At 45.2% G+C, this 19,796-nt stretch overlaps 1 protein-coding gene across 3 annotated transcripts in view; it reads right to left on the bottom strand.

The window, feature by feature from the left end:
- Nucleotides 1-19,796, bottom strand: part of slc23a1 (solute carrier family 23 member 1) — a 98,648-nt gene that overhangs the window by 13,753 nt on the left and 65,099 nt on the right. For all 3 annotated transcript variants that reach the window (XM_067996340.1, XM_067996342.1, XM_067996341.1), the window contains exons 6-11: nt 19,379-19,446; nt 15,834-16,015; nt 14,445-14,565; nt 2,715-2,871; nt 1,968-2,115; nt 1,163-1,268 (exon numbers count right to left, since the gene is read on the bottom strand). In XM_067996340.1, the coding sequence (XP_067852441.1) occupies nt 1,163-1,268; nt 1,968-2,115; nt 2,715-2,871; nt 14,445-14,565; nt 15,834-16,015; nt 19,379-19,446 (782 nt within the window). The remainder of the gene's footprint in view (nt 1-1,162; nt 1,269-1,967; nt 2,116-2,714; nt 2,872-14,444; nt 14,566-15,833; nt 16,016-19,378; nt 19,447-19,796) is intronic.

The raw sequence follows: 19,796 nt of genomic DNA, 5'->3' as shown, positions 1-19,796 counted from the left end.
AGGATGGGGTGTGAGTGGGTATGAAGGGTGATGTGACAGAATAGTGTTGGCGGTGCCGAAGGAGATGTGGGGTGGGGGTGGGGGCAGTGTTGTGGCAGACGGAGTGTAGGGGAAAGACTTCGTGTTCTCACTGCGGCTGACCTACTGCGGTCATTGGAGCGCCTCCTGCACTGTATGCAGGTGGGCGATATGTTGGTGGCGCAGGTGACCCCCTCTGCCACCTCGAGCCAGGCCTTCTTGGTGGCAGAGGCAGGCCACTTCCTCCCGCCCGCCGGGGGGAAGATCTGTGTCCTCCCCCTCCTCCTCACCCCATCTGATGATACCTGGGGTGAGGCATCATTAAACTGGGAGCAGCCTTCCCCCTGGGCTGCTCCATGCTGCAATTTGTCCCATTGGTTGCAGCATCTGTCAGTGGAGGACTGCCCCTTTAACTAGAGAGCCTCCAGCTGACAGATCGTACTGCGCATGCGCAGCCCGACCGACGCGCAGGCCAGCGCCGTGGACCCCGGAGGAGCAGGTAATTGATTCCTATTAGTGGGTTGCCTGCTACGATCGCATGGGCAACCCACTAATTTCGCCGAGCGTGTTGACCACGCTCCCGGAGGACCACCCACTGGGAACCCGCAGGCCTGCTAAATTCGGGCCCATGGAACCCATCAGGTTTCCACAAATACATTTTTGAACTGATTAACAGGAATCATCCAAGGGAAGACTATCCAGTTTTCTCTTCAAGGTCACAAGGTGCCTGGCTTCCGATTAACACCTCCCTATAGTGAAGCAACCAACATCAGAAACTCAATGCAGTGACGATCAAATGCACTGCACCACTGAACTGGCACACATTTGAAACAATATATAAATAGGAATAATGGTAACCAACATCCTGGGTAAATATTGCATGGCAATTAATTCAGGTGCCTTACGCCACCAGACTCAAGAAATCCACCAGTCCTTTTCAGTCAAATGAACTCTTCAACTATCAATAAATAATTTTAAAAACAACAAATATACTTCAAAAAAAGAAAATGATAAAGTTAAATCAGAACCATTTCTAACTTCTTGATTTGTAGAATGGGTACTCATGAATCACAGATAGAACTACAAGGGAGTACACAAGTAGAGAATAAAGGAAAGTAAGGAAACACAGAAAAGGTAGAGGTACTTTTGTTATCCCGAGGACCCCTATATTTGGGCTGGAGGATGTAGAACCATTTCCTGTTCCAAGTAATCCTGCAATGATACATGATATTCCTTCAGTGAAGATCCCTCTGAAAGACAAAAGGAGTGTTCCAGGTTACAATCAATCAGTTCATACACAGGGGTAGAGTTAATATTTCTCTTTAAGGAAAGTTTTAAAGTATTAAACAGAATTTAGTAACCTATCGAAGACTTTTTACAGCTCAGATCACATCAGCTGTGATTGGACAGTAGCAAATGTCTATCTCCATTTCTGGTAGTGTTCACAATTTTACCTTATTTATGACTGAGTGCATACAGATATTCTCTAATCTGATCTGTGTAATTAGTCTAAACACTGCAAATGATGATCATAAAATACTACAATAAAAAATGTTAAGTTTCATACACCTTATTTATTCCATTTCCAATTTTCAGTGTAAATGGTATATTTTGAATGATTTTTTTAAAAAACCTAATATAATTTGACATCTGTTTAGCATAAATTAATTAAGCCCAGGAAAGTTTTACATGTGGTCTGACAATTTGAGATATTTTCATATAATTAACGTTCCTACATAATAAATAGATTACCATGCCCACAATAAACTGGTTATATTCTACACACTGAAAAACTGCTGTTAGTTAACTAGATTACTACCATGTAGGAGACTGCTCAATATTTTACTGGTCTGAGGTTAGTAACCTAGCTTAAATGAAACCTGATTTTATGCAAATAACATCAGCACAAATAAATGTGTCCACAGAATGTAAGTAGAAGAGAGGTGTACCTGTTTAAGGCATGGACAGGTGGAGGTGGGGCCCCAGCCAACCTGGCACAGGCATAATAATCACCTATAGATTCGATGATACCAGCTAGTGTCGCACTGAACATTCCCAGCACTCCAGCTACTGTGACCGTTGGTAAACCCCACTGACCTGTAAAAATTAAAACAACCTTGGGAAGAACATTGCAGGATTACTTGGAATGGGAAATGGTTCTACCTACAGCAAAGGCAATGCATTATTTTTTAAAAAATTTGCTTTCCAGGTTACTGAAGTTTAAATTCAAAGCATATGTTTAATTTTAACCAAATTATTATCCAATTTTAAAATAATAAAAGCAACAACTCATGCTTGATCTTACACTAGTATTATTTTAGCCTTTCCTATAAAAGCAATCTGCTTTACGGTCATGATGGGAATGATAGATTTGGTGAGGCATGGAGTCAGATTCTGATTAATTGGGGGTGATATTGGTCTACTCCGGTGGCGTAAAATGGGCTCATAACAAAATCGGTAGCCTGTTTTACACCACGCTCAATATTGACTTAAATGGAAAAGAAAAATCGGGTGTAGTGTAAAACATGCTGCCGATTTTGCTGTGAGCCCGTTTTGCACTCCTGGCGTAGACCAATTTCACCCCAATTGAGTTCAGTTATAAATAAGCAATTTGAGGAGTTACTGTGAATGTTCATCTTTTTTCCAACTCATCAAGTCAGAATTTATATAAACCATTCTTTTTTTCTGGCACTTACATGGATATGGCATACGAAACCAGGGTGCTGTTGACATTATTTCACCTCTAGCATCTGTTCGAGCATTGAATCCATACCGATCAGGATTTTTTGGAAATACATTTGTGAGAGTTAAAACATAGCAAATCAGCCAGACAACCATGATGGCCATTATAATCTAGAAAAGTAAACAGACAATTATTGCAGGTAAAAATCCCTTCCCCAGGATGCATTTGTAAAGATTCCCAGAAAAAAAATCATATAGCAAGGTCCAACAATTTTTGTTTAGATTCACCAAAGTGCTTTTCTCAGTGTACTATAGATCAGTCAAGTGGAATATTCCAAAATTGGAGTCTTACACTCATTTAGAGATTCACTCATTTTGGATAAAAAATGTAACCTATTTTGATATGTCTCAGTTTTAACAATAAGTACAGCTCCTTGTGCTTAAATAGGTTTGCGATCATAAATCTCAACAAATTTCCTTACTTATGACAGCTCTTGGCGTTCCAGTGTAGAGATTAGCATTAAATATCTAAACATTTTTTAAAAAGACTCTTTGAAGCGATTTATTCATTTCCTCTGAAATCAAAATTATATTAAAATTCTCATCTTCTTGAAAGAAACTGTCAGGGACTTTTTGTTAAAAAAGATTGGGGATTCTTTTTTTGCTCAACATAAAATTCTGCCCCCCTATATACTTACAATGAAACATTATTTTTAATATGCCTACACACACTTGTATGATTCTTTAAAATGTTATGTGGACATCAATGATAGCCGTAATTGATCTACCCGCTACCCTCAGATCTGAATCAATGGACAACCTGAAAGGGTATTTCGGTCTGGATAAAGCAGGTGAGTTCGGCCTTGCCTGTAGAGTGACAACTAGTCAAAAGCATGACTATTGGTCTCAGGTAAAGTGAGTGATGAACAGTTATATAGTTAGCATGGAGCAATTAAATCTTCAGAACTTGATGGACAATGTCGAAAATCTTTATAAAGTATACTGATAGATGAATTATTCCACTATCAACATTTTTTACATAAATATTTTATATTATGAATGCCTAATAGATTAGAAATATCAGAGATTATATAAAATAACCAAAAGATCATAACATTATATAAATAATTCCAATATCATAACTGTAATCTATCCAGAAGAGAGCAGAGCAGAAATGTACTGGAGGCAGACAACTGGTCCATTCTTGGACAGGGGAGCAGAGGTGGCCAGTTTGGAAGTACAGATGCCAGCATAAAGTTTGGGGCAATCAAAGGAGAAACTGCAGAGTGTGAGATTGGTATCTAAGGTGGAGAATGGCAGCTCAGACTGGTGAGATGAAAACAGAAGTACAGCCTGGGGCTTGTGATGATTATGAGTGGAGGTGGAATCAGAGAGCAGTCTGATGGCATGTCTTCTTTCTTCCCTTACATAAGAGCAAAAGGCAGCCACCTTAAAAAGCCCAGAGGAAAGAGTGTGCCCAAGGTTAAAAGATACTGCAGAGGCTTCTCAGGTGCATTAAACCATGGAGAAATGGCAGAGTGAGAGAGAGAGAGAGAGAAAAAGTATTGTTGGAATAACTGGAAGATGTGATGGGTATGTTTGATTTATTTTTGGTTAACTGAATATTTTATGTATATGATGTTATGAACTTTATTTTTTTTAAAAAAAGATATATAGCAGAGTGGATGAGTAAATATAATTGAAATTGGGGAGACAAAGGGATAAAACCTAGCAAAAGTAGAAAAGGGAGGAAAGAATGTTACACAGAATGAGGAAGAAAATTGACAGTGAAACTTAAAGTAAATAAACTAAAGAAAATTATAGTGAAAGTTTTATATTATATATATATAAAAAAAAAACTTTCACTATTATTTGAAGCTTGTTTTCAAGTTATGTTGCTTGGATATGTGCTTATTGTGTGGACCATCCGCAGGGTGCACTGCAGCAACTCGCCAAGGCTTCTTCGACAGCACCTCCCAAACCCGCGACCTCTACCACCTGGAAGGACAAGAGCAGCTGGCACATGGGAACACCACCACCTGCACATTCCCCTCCAAGTCACACACCATCCCGACTTGAAAATATATCGCCGTTCCTTCATCGTCGCTGGGTCAAAATCCTAGAACTCCCTTCCTAACAGCACTGTGGGAGAACAGTCACCTTATGGACTGCAGCGGTTCAAGAAGGCGGCTCACCACCACCTTCTCAAGGGCAATTAGGGATGAGCAATAAATGCCGGCCTCGCCAGTGACGCCCACATCCCATGAACTAATAATTTAAAAAATAGTATAGTTAGATACATAACTTGGTAGAATCTTCTTTCTTCAATTAGAAGCATTCTCTACAAACATCATAATTCCACTTACCCACCCCTTCATGCCTTGATTAGTGTTAACTAATCTAGGGCTAGGGGAATATCTAATGTGTTACTGCAGACTGGATCAAAATCAAATGATGCATAATCACAGTGTCTGTTTTTATAAAGAGTTGAAACAGGTCATGTTGGAGGTCATCAGTACCAACATAGATGACATTGTGACTTCTGTATGCTGAACATCTGGGGGGCTAAATTTGATAAGGCCCAATACCAGGCACGGGATCACGGTGCGCAGTCAACCCGAAGTGTTAGCGATGCAGGCAGCACGTGAGATTCATGCTGCATCCTCATTACCATGGTTCCCACATCGTTGAGTGGATGAACGCACCAGCAGGAGGCCCGATATGGTGTGTGGCCAACCCTAAGTAGAGGCAGCCTGCACCTCTTAAAGGGGAGGTGCACTGTCAATGGAAGCAGTGCAGGATGACAGGCAGAATGGCTGGAGCGGCAAGAGAGCATGCCCCGAGGTTTTCCTACAGCGCACTGGAGGCCTTAGTGGAGGAAATGCAGAAACGGAGAGCCATTCTGTATCGGCAGGATGGCAGGAGACCCTCTAGATATCAGATGCGGAGGCAGTGAGATGTTATGGCCCTGGAGGTGAATGCCAGGAATATAGCATGGCGTATGCAGCGTAACCCTGACCCTTACCCTAACCCTCCTAACCCAATCCAGGAGTAATGCATGTGGGTACAGTGCCGGAAAAAGTTCAATGATTTGACACGAGTGGTCAAGGTGAGTGAATGCAAGTGCCAAGTGGCACATTCTACCAACCGCAGCACTGCTCCAAGCATGACATCCCCCCCCCCACCCCATCACCCACCCATCAACAAACGCTGCCCATCCGTACGCAACACTGCACTTCGGAAGCTGCGTCTCACCCTCGCGTACTTGCAATCCATACGCCCAACACTCACAGATCACACACACTGGCAGCTATTCGTCCATGACAGGCACATCATCCAGACACCTTATAGGACACCCACTGACACACTTCCCTTTGTCTCGCAAGAGAAGGTGGCGCACAACAGCCGGCAGACCAAAAGACCAGAGAGAGGACAGGTGCGCCTACACATCCTCACCCCCTTGGAGGAGACCATTCTACAAATAATTGGGCGGGATGTCACTGCGGCCGTGGCCACTGGCAGCGCTGGAGGTCCTGGCGAAGGGGGTCTCTGCATACCTAATCCTTCTCATTTCCCATAATTCCCTCATCCCACAATCTTTTCTGACGCACGTGATGCTGATGGTGTCAGCACGCACGTCTTACTCACTCCTAGCCCCGCTCCACAACTCAACCAATTTTCCTTTGTCATTGCAGGTGCCCAAGAACTGGAGCTGGCACGTCAGAAGTGGAGGAGGAGGAGGAGGAGGAGGAGGAGGATGACAGTGAGAACAAAGCCGCACCGTCACTTGATCTGACACTCTCATCCACCAGCTCAGATACTGGCACTGCACGTATTGTAGAAGCTAGGTTAGAGGAGGGATCTGCACGTGTTGAGACACTGGGCACAAGTGCGCAAGAGCCAGGGCAGGGGGAATGGATAGCAGAGGTGCCAGCTCACCAGAGGGCGAGGTCGCACACTAGTTCTGCTGCTGATATGTCAGTCGATGGCTTTGGTGTGCCAGGCTACAGAAGGAGGCTGATGGGCTCACACCACCAAATGCTTGGTGGACTGGAAAGCCTGCGCACAATGTCAAGGGTCATGGAGGAGTCCACCTCGAATTTGTCACAGGGCTTTGCGCAGAGCTTGGAGTCCATCCTTACCCATATGGAATGGGTGGTGATCTCCATCTGCGCACCCCTGGAACCCACCATGATGCAGCGTCTGATGGCCGATGTTGCGGCTTCCATTGCAGCACAAATCGATGTCAAAGGTCTGCCATGGAAGCTCAGGCTGCTGCTTTTGTGGCTCTGGGGACCACTGTGGAACGGGGCTTCCAGGGCGTCACAGCACTCCAGCAATCCGTTCCCAGTTGATCACTAGGAGTGCTGAGGCACTGCCCCGTGCAGTAGAACCTGCTGTCCTCTCTCCAGATGAGACCATTCCTGCTCCTACCCCTGCCGCTCTGCCAGTGCCCTCGCTGTTGCCTGTCAGCCAGCCAGGCCAGACTGCTACAGCCCAGGCCGAGATGGTGCAGTCTGAAGCCGGGCCTTCCCAGCCCAGAGCTGCTTGAGGTTATCCTCCAAAGCCACCTGCACGCTCCTCAATTGAAGGCCAGCAGCCTTCCACTAGCCATACACCAGCCACTGGGGATGCACCTCGTAGGAGCACTAGGAAAGGAAAAGGCACACGAGCAACAGGCACTGAGGGAATGCACAAGGGCGAATAGTGTAATGTTTGCTACTACAGTTAATGTGTTGCGTTATAAATTTGGATTTGAAGTTGCAGTTGATGGTGGCTTTTATTTATGCAATGCGCTGCAAGAGGAGGCAATATGTAATCACATGGAGGTCGATGAGATGCTCATGAGGGAGAGGACAGGTGGGGAGTGTAGGGCTGTTGTTGACTTGGGAGGTGTCGTTGAGGTTATCGATATCACTCACAAATAAGGCAAGCACGCAGGGCCCTGGCAGACAGGGCCTATGCACCTTGTTGCCTCCCTGCATCTTCCTCCACTTCCTCCTCCGGCCCAGGGTCCTGGCGCATAGGCAGTGGTTGTTCCCTCATAAGGACGAGGTTGTGCAGCATGCAACATACAATGGCAAATCTTGATACCCGCTCAGCGGAGTACTGCAGGGCTCCACCTGAATAGTCCAGGCAGCGGAAGTGGGCGGGTTGGAGCCGGGCTTTGGACCTGCCCATGAATCCCCGATTTTCGCAACCCCCCCTGCCATGAACGCACCCGCTCGGGGGTGTGAAAATTGAGCCCATAGTGTCAAACCAATGTAAAAGTAACACCTATAATTGTTACACTGGTCATCAAACGTGCAATCAGAAACAGTCAACTTGTGCATGATATTGCACAGCAATTGAAACAATTACAAAGTCCAGACATCTGGGGCCTGATTTTAGCAGGCCTGCGGGTTTCCAGCGGGTTGGGTTTCGGGTGCGTGGCCTCCGCGCCCGGTGAAATTAGTGGGTTTCCCGCGCGATCGTAGCAGGCAATCCACTAATTGGAGCCACTTACCTGCTCCTCCGGGGTCCGCGCTGCTGGTCTGCGCGTCGGGCGGGCTGCGCATGCGCAGTACGATCTGTCAGCTGGAGGCTCTCTAGTTAAAGGGGCAGTCCTCCACTGACAGATGCTGCAACCAATGGAACAAATTACAGCATGGAGCAGCCCAGGGGGAAGGCTGCTCCCAGTTTAATGATGCCTCATCCCAGGTACCATCAGATGGGGTGAGGAGGAGGGGGAGGACAGAGATCTTCCACCCGGCGGGCGGGAGGAAGCGGCCTGCCTCTGCCACCAAGAAGGCCTGGCTCGAGGTGGCAGAGGGGGTCACCTGCGCCACCAACATATCGCCCACCTGCATACAGTGCAGGAGGCGCTCCAATGACCGCAGTAGGTCAGCCACAGTGAGAACACGTAGTCTTTCCCCTACACTCCGTCTGCCACAACACTGCCCCCACCCCACATCTCCTTCGGCACCGCCAACACCACTCTCTCACATCACCCCTCATATCCACTCAAACCCCATCCTCATCTTACCTGCACCTACTCACCTCGCGAGTACTCACCCCGCCACTAACACGCAATCCAATCCTCATACAATCTCATGGCTCTATCCCATACTCACCCTCTTGTGCATCTCCCTCACGGCCAGCCTCACTCAACCTGCCACCACCTGTGCTGCAGCCACAGGGCATGCATCACATATGTGCAGTAGGCAGCGTAAGGCAAACGTGTCGTGAGCATGAAGGGGATGCACAAGGGTGTTTGAGGGTTTGTCATGGGTGTTACCTATATTGAATTTCAGAACAACTCACATCACACATTATATTGGCACCACCACTGCCATGTCTCCGCGAATCTTGTCTGTTTTGTGCAATAATGCCCGCTCCTGGGTATCACTATGAGGACCCACCACTGATGCCACCCATTATAAAATCATAGAATCATAGAAGTTTACAACATGGAAACAGGCCCTTTGGCCCAACATGTCCATGTCGCCCAGTTTATACCACTAAGCTAGTCCCAATTGCCTGCACTTGGCCCATATCCCTCTATACCCATCTTACCCATGTAACTGTCCAAATGCTTTTTAAAAGACAAAATTGTACCCGCCTCTACTACTGCCTCTGGCAGTTCGTTCCAGACACTCACCACCGTTTGAGTGAAAAAATTGCCCCTCTGGACCCTTTTGTATCTCTCCCCTCTCACCTTAAATCTATGTCCCCTCGTTATAGACTCCCCTACCTTTGGGAAAAGATTTTGACTATCGACCTTATCTATGCCCCTCATTATTTTATAGACTTGTATAAGATCACCCCTCAACCTCCTACTCTCCAGGGAAAAAAGTCCCAGTCTATCTAACCTCTCCCTATAAGTCAAACCATCATGTCCCGGCAGCATCCTAGTAAATCTTTTCTGCACTCTTTCTAGTTTAATAATATCCTTTCTATAATAGGGTGACCAGAACTGTACACAGTATTCCAAGTGTGGCCTAACTAATGTCTTGTACAACTTCAACAAGATATCCCAACTCCTGTATTCAATGTTCTGACCAATGAAACCAAGCAAGCTGAATGCCTTCTTCACCACCCTATCCACCTGTGACTCCACTTTCACGGAGCTATGAACCTGTACTCCGAGATCTCTTTGTTCTATAACTCTCCCCAACGCCCTACCATTAACGGAGTAGGTCCTGGCCCGATTCGATCTCCCAAAATGCATCACCTCACATTTATCTAAATTAAACTCCATCTGCCATTCATCGGCCCACTGGCCCAATTTATCAAGGTCCCGTTGCAATCCTAGATAACCTTCTTCACTGTCCACGATGCCACCAATCTTGGTGTCATCTGCAAATTTACTAACCATGCCTCCTAAATTCTCATCCAAATCATTAATATAAATAACAAATAACAGCGGACCCAGCACCGATCCCTGAGGCACACCGCTGGTCACAGGCCTCCAATTTGAAGAACAACCCTCTACACCCACCCTCTGTCTTCTGTCGTCAAGCCAATGTTGTATCCAATTGGCTACCTCACCTTGGATCCCGTGAGATTTAACCTTATGTAACAACCTACCACGCGGTACCTTGTCAAAGGCTTTGCTAAAGTCCATGTAGACCACGTCTATTGCACAGCCCTCATCTATCTTCTTGGTTACCCCTTCAAAAAACTCAATCAAATTCGTGAGACATGATTTTCCTCTCACAAAACCATGCTGACTGTTCCTAATCAGTCCCTGCCTCTCCAAATGCCCGTAGATCCTGTCTCTCAGAATACCCTCTAACAACTTACCCACTACAGATGTCAGGCTCACCGGTCTGTAGTTCCCAGGCTTTTCCCTGCCGCCCTTCTTAAACAAAGGCACAACATTTGCTACCCTCCAATCTTCAGGCACCTCACCTGTAGCGGTGGATGATTCAAATATCTCTGCTAGGGGACCCGCAATTTCCTCCCTAACCTCCCATAACGTCCTGGGATACATTTCATCAGGTCCCGGAGATTTATCTACCTTGATGCGCGTTAAGACTTCCAGCACCTCCCTCTCTGTAATATGTACACTCCTCAAGACATTTCCCCAAGTTCCCTAACATCCATGCCTTTCTCAACCGTAAATACCGATGCGAAATATTCATTTAGGATCTCACCCATCTCTTGTGGTTCCGCACATAGATGACCTTGTTGATCCTTCAGAGGCCCTACTTTCTCCCTAGTTACTCTTTTGCCCTTTATATATTTGTAGAAGCTCTTTGGATTCACCTTTGCCTTATCTGCCAAAGCAATCTCATGTCCCCTTTTTGCCCTCCTGATTTCTCTCTTAACTCTACTCCGGCAATCTCTATACTCTTCAAGGGATCCACTTGATCCCAGCTGCCGATGCATATCATATGCCTCCTTCTTCTTTCTGACTAGGGCCTCAATCTCCCGAGTCATCCAAGGTTCCCTACTTCTACCAGCCTTGCCCTTTACTTTATAAGGAATGTGATTACCCTGAACCCTGGTTAACACATTTTTGAAGGACTCCCACTTACCAGACATCCCTTTGCCTGCCAACAGACTCTCCCAATCAACTTCTGAAAGTTCCTGTCTAATACCATCAAAATTGGCCTTTCCCCAATTTAGAATTTTAACTTTTGGGCCAGACCTATCATTCTCCATAGCTATCTTAAAACTAATGGAATTATGATCACTGGTCCCAAAGTGATCCCTCACTAACACTTCTGTCACCTGCCCTTCCTTATTTCCCAAGAGGAGGTCAAGTTTTGCCCCCTCTCTAGTCGGGCCATCCACATACTGAATGAGAAATTCCTCCTGAATACACTCAACAAATTTCTCTCCATCCAAGCCCCTAATGCTATGGCTGTCCCAGTCAATGTTGGGAAAGTTAAAGTCCCCTACTATTACCACCCTATTTTTCTTGCAGCTGTCTGTAATCTCCTTACATATTTGCTCCTCAATTTCCCGTTGACTATTTGGGGGTCTGTAGTACAATCCTATCAACGTGATCTCTCCCTTCTTATTTTTCAGTTCTACCCATATCGACTCCGTGGGCGAACCCTCGGATATATCCTCTCTCACTACTGCCGTGATGTTCTCCCTAATCAGTAATGCAACTCCCCCTCCTCTCTTACCTCCTGCTCTATCTTTCCTATAGCATCTGTACCCTGGAATATTTAGCTGCCAGTCCTGCCCCTCCCTTAGCCATGTTTCAGTAATAGCTATAACATCCCAGTCCCATGTACCCATCCATGCCCTGAGTTCATCTGCCTTGCCTATCAGACTTCTTGCATTGAAATAAATGCAGTTTAATCTAGACTTCCCTTGGTCTTTGCCCTGCTTTCTCAGACCATTTGTCCGGTCATGTTTTGTACACTCTCCCTTACTGCCTTTTGTTTCTGTCACCACTTTACTTCCCACTGACTTCCTGCATCGATTCCCAACCCCCTGCCACTTTAGTTTAAACCCTCCCCAACAGCACTAGCAAACACTCCCCCTAGGACATTGGTTCCAGTCCTGCCCAGATGCAGACCGTCCAATTTGTACTGGTCCCACCTCCCCCAGAACCGGTTCCAATGTCCCAGGAATTTGAATCCCTCCCTCTTGCACCATCTCTCAAGCCACGTATTCATCCTAGCTATCCTGTCATTCCTACTCTGACTAGCCCGTGGCACTGGTAGCAATCCTGAGATTACTACCTTTGAGGTCCTACTTTTTAGTTTAACTCCTAACTCCCTAAATTCAGCTTGTAGGACCTCATCCCTTTTTTTGCCTATATCATTGGTACCTATATGCACCACGACAACTGACTGTTCACCCTCCCCCTCCAGAATGTTCTGCAGCCGCTCCGAGACATCCCTGACCCTTGCACCAGGGAGGCAACATACCATCCTGGAGTCTCGGTTGCGTCCGCAGAAACGCCTGTCTATTCCCCTTACAATCGAGTCCCCTATCACTATAGCTCTGCCACTCTTTTTCCTGCCCTCCTGTGCAGCAGAGCCAGCCACGGTGCCATGAACCTGGCCGCTGCCACCTTCCCCTGGTGAGCCATCTCCCACAACAGTATCCAAAACGGTATACCTGTTTGAGAGGGGGATGGCCACAGGGGACCCCTGCACTACCTGCCTGCACCTCTTACTCTTCCTGGTGGTCACCCATTCACTTCCGGCCTGTACTGCCTTTACCTGCGGTGTGACCAACTCGCTAAACATGCTATCCACGAGTTTCTCTGCATCGTGGATGCCCCACAGTGAGTCCACTGCAGAGTAGGTGCAGGTGTATTTGCAGGGCTCTTCCGCGCAGACGACTGAGAGACATCGGCGGTGTACCCGGCTGCACCCTGGAAGGATGCGGAGGAGAAGTTGTGGAGGGCAGTGGTGACTTTGGCAGCGACAGGTAAGCAGATGGTGCTGGGGCCAGCCAGGAGCAGCTCGGCATGAAAGAGGCTGCAGATGTCCACGACTACATGTCGAGTGAATCTGCGCCTCCGTGTGCACTGCTGCTCAGAGAGGTCCGGGGAGCTGCGCCTCGGTCTGTGGACCCTGTGGCGAGGGTAGTGCCCTCTGCAACGCGTCTCTCTCTGCGGTAGCCCTCCCTCCTGCTGTACAGGTGGATGTGTCACAGCACTCTGTTGTGGAGCTCCACGTGTCAGAGGTGGACGGCGTGGATGGCGAGGCTGGCGATGTTGTGCGCCCTCCGAGGAAGTCATGACTGCAGCTACGGCGGCCCCCATCCGCAATATGTACATCTGAGGGGGTCCGCAAGGTAGGCACATGTCTCTGGACCCTGGGGTGAGTGTGCAGGTTGCTGACTTTGACCGTCAGGAGGGGGTGGTGGAGGCCACACTTTGTCCCAAGTGACAGAGCGGCCTCCTGCAATGGGTGAGGGTCTCCCCCCCCACCACCTGTCAAATGGACCTTTGCAGCTGCCACAGGCTGACGGCTGCAACACGTCCAGTTCAACTAGGACTGTTTCCCCCAGTGTGTGAAACAGTCCCATGTTTCCCCAAAATCACACACAGTCCCTTAATCAGGTCAGTTAATGACCTGAACAAGCAAAATAAATGCACTCAAGTGGCATCCCGCTGGCATTAATTGCCTGCGGGATTCCCACCAGCGGGGGCTGCGCTCACACCCCCGCACACCATCAGGGAACCCGGAAGTGGTCGGGATCGTGGCGCGATCCGGTCACGTGCCTGGATATCGGGATTTTCGGGGCCCCCCCGCTGGAAACCCACAGGAAACCCGACGGTAAAATCGAGCCCCTGATTTTCCATACAGCAGGTGGAACCCATTTTGAAGAACTTGCATTTGTTCACACTTTATATCTGGCTGAAAATAAACAGCCATGTGTTAGATTTCAGCTCCAAATGCCTCCGTACACACACACACACACACACACACACACACACACACAGAGGAAAGCCAATGATTCTCATTTACATAATGTAAATTGCCTGTAAAGCAAACGGCTTTAAATTTGATTCTGGGTATGTGTTTAAACATCTATAGAAGTTAATAATCTAGAGTTGATCAGTTGTTTTTTTCCAACCTTTTATCTAAAAGATCCAACTGTCTAGATTTTTTTTAGATGTCTAGTTTGTGGCAAGCTCCAACTTAATATATTCCAATAATGGAGAATAATTCAAAGTGTAAGTAAAATTCTCCAGAGAGTTCAGAGCAGAGTGATAGAAGGTAAAATTGGAATCAGGTGAGAAGTTATGATTAGTTACTGTTGGATTTGAGTATCATTTTTACCGGAAACATTTTGAATATCTGTATCTTCACTGCTGTGCATCCACTTCCACGTTTAAAACCAGGCATTACGAAATTCACATTGCGCAGATACTGGGCAAATAATATGATCAAAACAATAGTTCTAAGAAAAGAGGAGAGAAAAAAAAACATGTTTTTATAAATGTAGTGAACATACTGATGTTACCTGTAAATATTAACTTATTAATTGCCTGATGTGCTACTGCTACTAAATAGCAGGTATTTTGTGCTGCAATAGTATATGACTGGCGTTCAAACCTAGAAGTTGTTAAATCCAATGTGCTTTTTAATCTAACCTGTACATATACTTCTCCATTGGAGAGGATGTTAGTTAGTGATAGATTTGCAGTTTTTACTGCTAATAATCTGTGTAATTATACATTAATCTTTTGAAGTGAAAAATGAATTTCCTATTTTGGCATATGGAAGAAAAGTGAAGGACGACACTTTGTGCAACTCTGCAAAACCCACAAACTTAGATTGTGACGGTATGGGGAGTATCCTGGCCCCACTTTCCTGACAGTCCCTGCATCATGCACTGAGGCAATAGGTTCACTACAGGTCAACATTTGATGCTGGATGAACACAAAAGCTGGTGGGACTGTACAATTATATGTAGAAGAAATACATATTCTGAAAATTAGGAAAATAAGAGTATTGGGTCCATCAGATACATTATTTTGGATTTCACTTATGTATGTGCTGGACCCAATATATTCTAAGATGATTCCTGTGTGGGTATCAGGTAAGGTCAGGAGCAGGCTCTGCTGAGTTGTCCCTCAGCTGAAAACCGAGTCAGGCTTACACACAAACAATGGCCATTTGGGAGAGACAACAGAGGTTGAGGTATCTCAGCAAAAGGTCAACATCTTTGTTGAGAAAACTGGTGAGAAATATGGTGAGAAAAGGCAACAAATAAAAGTTTGCTGCAAAATTACATTCCTCCACAGTCCTTGTGTATGTGTGCTTGTTAAAGTAAGGGACAATACTGCTGGTAATGGCATATTTTCTGCTCTGCAGTCAGTGCTGACAGCACAAGACATGGGTCAAATGCAGTTGAGAGCCAGTCTCTAAATTGTGCTTTAAATTAAACTTTAGAATGGCATCTCTTGCTGTGCCAGTGTGACATTGCATTTCACACACCCTCTAGTTTCATGACCTCTGGGGATGAGATTTGCCAACTCAAGTGCCAATCAGTGGAGTCTCAGGGTAGGTTCATGATTTAGATCTTTATCTTCCTTACACCAGAGACTGGAGATATATTTTTCCTTAAATGTTTTAGATACATAAATGCATTAGATTATTGCAATTAATTCTTTTGGTCAGGGTAATTATTGCTATGTAAAATAGTGAATCAAATACTGTACTTACAACATGGAAATGCCCCAGTGTGACCCAGCTCTGTCCCCAGCCGCTTGAAATACAGACAATCCAATCAGGGAGACTGTAGGGGTGACTGTGAGTGGTCCAATGTAACTAAGCAGAGCTCCTGGAAGACCCACAAAGCCAATCACCACTTCAACCAAGCTGGATATTATAATTGCACCTTGTATCTGTATTATGGAGAGAAATACCTGCAATAAACTAACTGTACAGAAAGTATAAGTTACTGCTCAACTAAAATGCTCTATACGCAATAGAAGTGTTTCTTTAACTGTTAAAAATACCATGATACTGAATATTAGTACTTTATTAATAACTAACATATATACGCACAGCACAGTATTGGAACTGATGGACTTAACTATCAGAAATAGAATATTTACTGTTTAGAGTTTTTTTTTAAATTGCGTTGAAACTTAGCACTCAACTTATGATGGGAACTATTTATAAAAAGATAAACTATTTAGTCAGTCATGGTCTAATCTTTCCCAAAATACAGTTTCTTTATGCGATTTACTCAATATCCATTCTGACAGCAGTTACAGTATCTCATCCCCGAGAGATCAGTGGGACAAAAAAAACCAAATAGGACAAGAAATTCCAACAACTACCTGACCTACAGGATTTGCAGTGCTTGTAGAAAGTGCAAATGTGATGCTTGTTTCACAGGCTTTCCAGACAGTGGGGACTGGAAGAAAAAGTAAAGAGCAGGAAAGGGGGATTGAGAGAAGAGACACAAAGTATAGATTACAGAAAATATAGAAATGAGAACAGACAGACATATAAAGAAACTAAGAAAGGCAGAGACTGAAGCAACACAAAATGTAACAGCACACAATATAGATATTATAATCTTATATTTTAAAGATTTTGTGTATGACACAAATGAGAAAAGAAATTAATACAGTTTTATTTTGTCTATGTTTTTTGTCCATTCCCCCTTATGTTAAATGAAAAATCCAAAAGAAAAAAAATCAGGACCTTGGAGCATTGTTTTTGCATATGACAGTAGACAGCGTCGAAGACAGGAAAGTTTATCTGAACAATTACTACCAAAACTCTCAGGGAACAACAATGTACCCCAATAGTGATCCATTGCCTCCATTAAAATTAACCCATATCATGCACAGTGTCTGAATAATTCAGAAACTGCTGTCCTTTCAAAACAAAAATGGAAAGAAACAGATAAACCTATTCTATTAAAGTTATGCTGTTAACTGGCATACAATACCACCAACTTCTGTACCTGCTAAAAAAATCAAATGTCGCTACACGGTGCTTACAAAACCCAATCGGCAATGGATAAAGAAAACTTATGCTGCTGTACATATTAGAAAATTATATTTTAATATAATATGACACAGCACGTGAAGCACCCATAATCCTCCACAGCTGAGCTCAGAGGCACAGATTGCAAGATGTTGCCGAAGCTAGGTACTTGCCCAAAGGATGAGAAAGAAAACCAAAAGGGGACATACAACCCAGGTTAGAATCATAGCATGGAAGGAGGCCATTTGGCCCATCTAGTCCGCGCTGGCTCTCTGCAAGAGCAATCCAGCTAGTCCGCTCCCCCGCCCTATCCCTGTAGCCCTGCAATTCTTTTCCTTTCAAGTACTTATCCAGTTGCCTTTTGAAAGCCATGATTGAATCTGCCAACACCATCCCCTCGGGCAGTGCATTCCAGATCCTAACCACTTGCTGAGTAAAAACGTTTTTCCTCATGGCACCTTTGGTTCTTTTGCCAATCACCTTAAATCTATTTCCTTTGATTCTTGACCCTTCCACCAATGGAAACAGTTTCTCTCTATCTGGACCCTTCATGATTTTGACTACCTCTATCAAATCTCCTCTCAACCTTCTCTGTTCCAAGGAGAACAACCCCAGCTTTTCCAGTCTATCCAAGTAACTAAAGCCCCTCGTCCCTGGAATCATTCTAGTAAATCTCTTCTGCACCCTCTCCAAGGCATTCACATCTTTCCTAAAGTGCGGTGCCCAGAACCAGACACAATACTCCAGTTGTGGCCGAACCAGTGTTTTATAAAAAGTTTCGTCATGACTTCCATACTTTTGTACTCTCTGCCTCTATTTATAAAGCCCAGGACCCGATATGCTTTTTTTTAAACCCCATTCTCAACCTGCCCTGCCACCTACAAAGATTTGTGCACATATACCCCCAGATCTCTCTGTTCCTGTACCCCTTTTAGAGTTGTGCCCTCTAGTTTATATTGCCTCTCCTCATTCTTCCTACCAAAATGTACCACTTCGCATTTTTCTGCTTTAAAATTTTATCTGCCTTGTGTCCGCCCATGCCATCAGCCTGTCTATATTCTCTTGAAGTCTATCACTATCCTCCTCACTAATTACTACCCTTCCAAGTTTTGTGTCATCTGCAAATTTTGAAATTGTGCCCTTACACCCAAGTCATTAATATATATCAAGAAAAGCAGTGGTCCCAGCACCAACCCCTGGGGAACACCTCTGTACACCTCCCTCCAGTCTGAAAAACAACCATTACCATCAGACTTGCAGCATCCTGTTATAGGGGCAACATTGGCAGCAGCTTAGGAACAAGTCACCTACCTGCCTTCCCCTCCCTCTCAGCTCTGGAGGATCAAGAGTGGCAAATATCAAAAAAGTTTCCCCCTAAAACGAATCTTGATCTCATGTTATTCAAAAAATATTTAATAAAAATAATTTGGATCAATATTTTGGACAAAGGGTACGAGTCACTTCAGTAGTAATCTTCTATCAAATTAAATGGGGAAGAAAAAAAAGTTATATTTTCATTAGGTTGGTCACCAAGAAAGCCATATTGTGAAGCCGCGTTCCACCGCGATGCAGGTCCTGGACAAGGCTTCCACTAATAGCAGGCAGGGGCCTGCTTAAGATTCAAAAGTCACATCCCGATGTGTCATCAGCACCGTGAATTAAATTTAACGTCCATGCAGGGAGAGTCCTGCACTGTCTGCTGCCCGGCAGGAGCAACACGGCGGGAGGAGCCGACTGGCCTGAAGAGGCCCAGGTAAGTTTTAAAACTTTGCCCACCTTTGAACTCGTTGTGGGCCAGGAGCACTCCTCCCAGGCTTCTCCCGGCATCCCCATGATCGTCGGGGAATGTAAACCCTGGCCTGCCCCTTCCACCGTGATGCAAGGGAATCCCCTCCACCCACTGATTGCTGAGGACTGTTCCCATGGGTCCCCAGCTGTGGCCTCCTGTCGTCAGATTCCCACTCCCGGACAGTTAATCTGGGTGGAATGCTGGAACTATTTAGTCAGATGAAGCCCTGTCTTTAGATTGACAGACCCGCCCCATCCCCAACCTTGCCGGGTTCATCGCCCGTGCTCCCTTGCATCCTTTCTGTCCCCCCGTAAAAAAAAAGGCCATAGTAACAGATGTGGCACTTAGTAAAGTGTTTACAAAAGCAGAGCAAAGGCCAGACTATAGGAGAAAACTAAGAGTTATATCCTATTGCACTAGCAGTCAATTTTGTCGTGGACAATTTTAAAAAATGGTTCCATTTCTGGTGCTTTACTTCTCTCATCCTCGGATGCCATATATGGGATGTGTTGAAAGGCAAGGTCCAATTTCCATAAATCTCCTCTGTAAAACCAAGGATACAGTGACAATTAAATTTCAACAAGCATTAGAAATTAATGGTGAATAATTGAAGAACTTCAAAAGTATCTCCTTGCTTTGAAAAAATTATCCGCCTGAGACAGTAACCCATCTGAAATCTGCAGTTACTCATTTTTAAAGACAACTTAGTTTTAACTTTATTCTAGGAACTAACACTGAAGCTTCAAAAATATCTGCCATCATGACTGTGAAAGTATTTCTGATATAGAAAATCTGATTCAGAAGTGATTTGCAGGTGTTTCGTTTTAAACTTGAAATATTGGAGTCTAATGTCCCTCATACGGGGCTCAATTTCGAAATGGTAGCTGGTTGGC

The sequence above is a fragment of the Heptranchias perlo genome, chromosome 14 (assembly GCF_035084215.1).
Source record: "Heptranchias perlo isolate sHepPer1 chromosome 14, sHepPer1.hap1, whole genome shotgun sequence".
Taxonomy (NCBI): domain Eukaryota; kingdom Metazoa; phylum Chordata; class Chondrichthyes; order Hexanchiformes; family Hexanchidae; genus Heptranchias; species Heptranchias perlo.
Note: the sequence above shows the minus strand (reverse complement) of the source record. Positions and strands in the feature narration are given on the sequence as shown.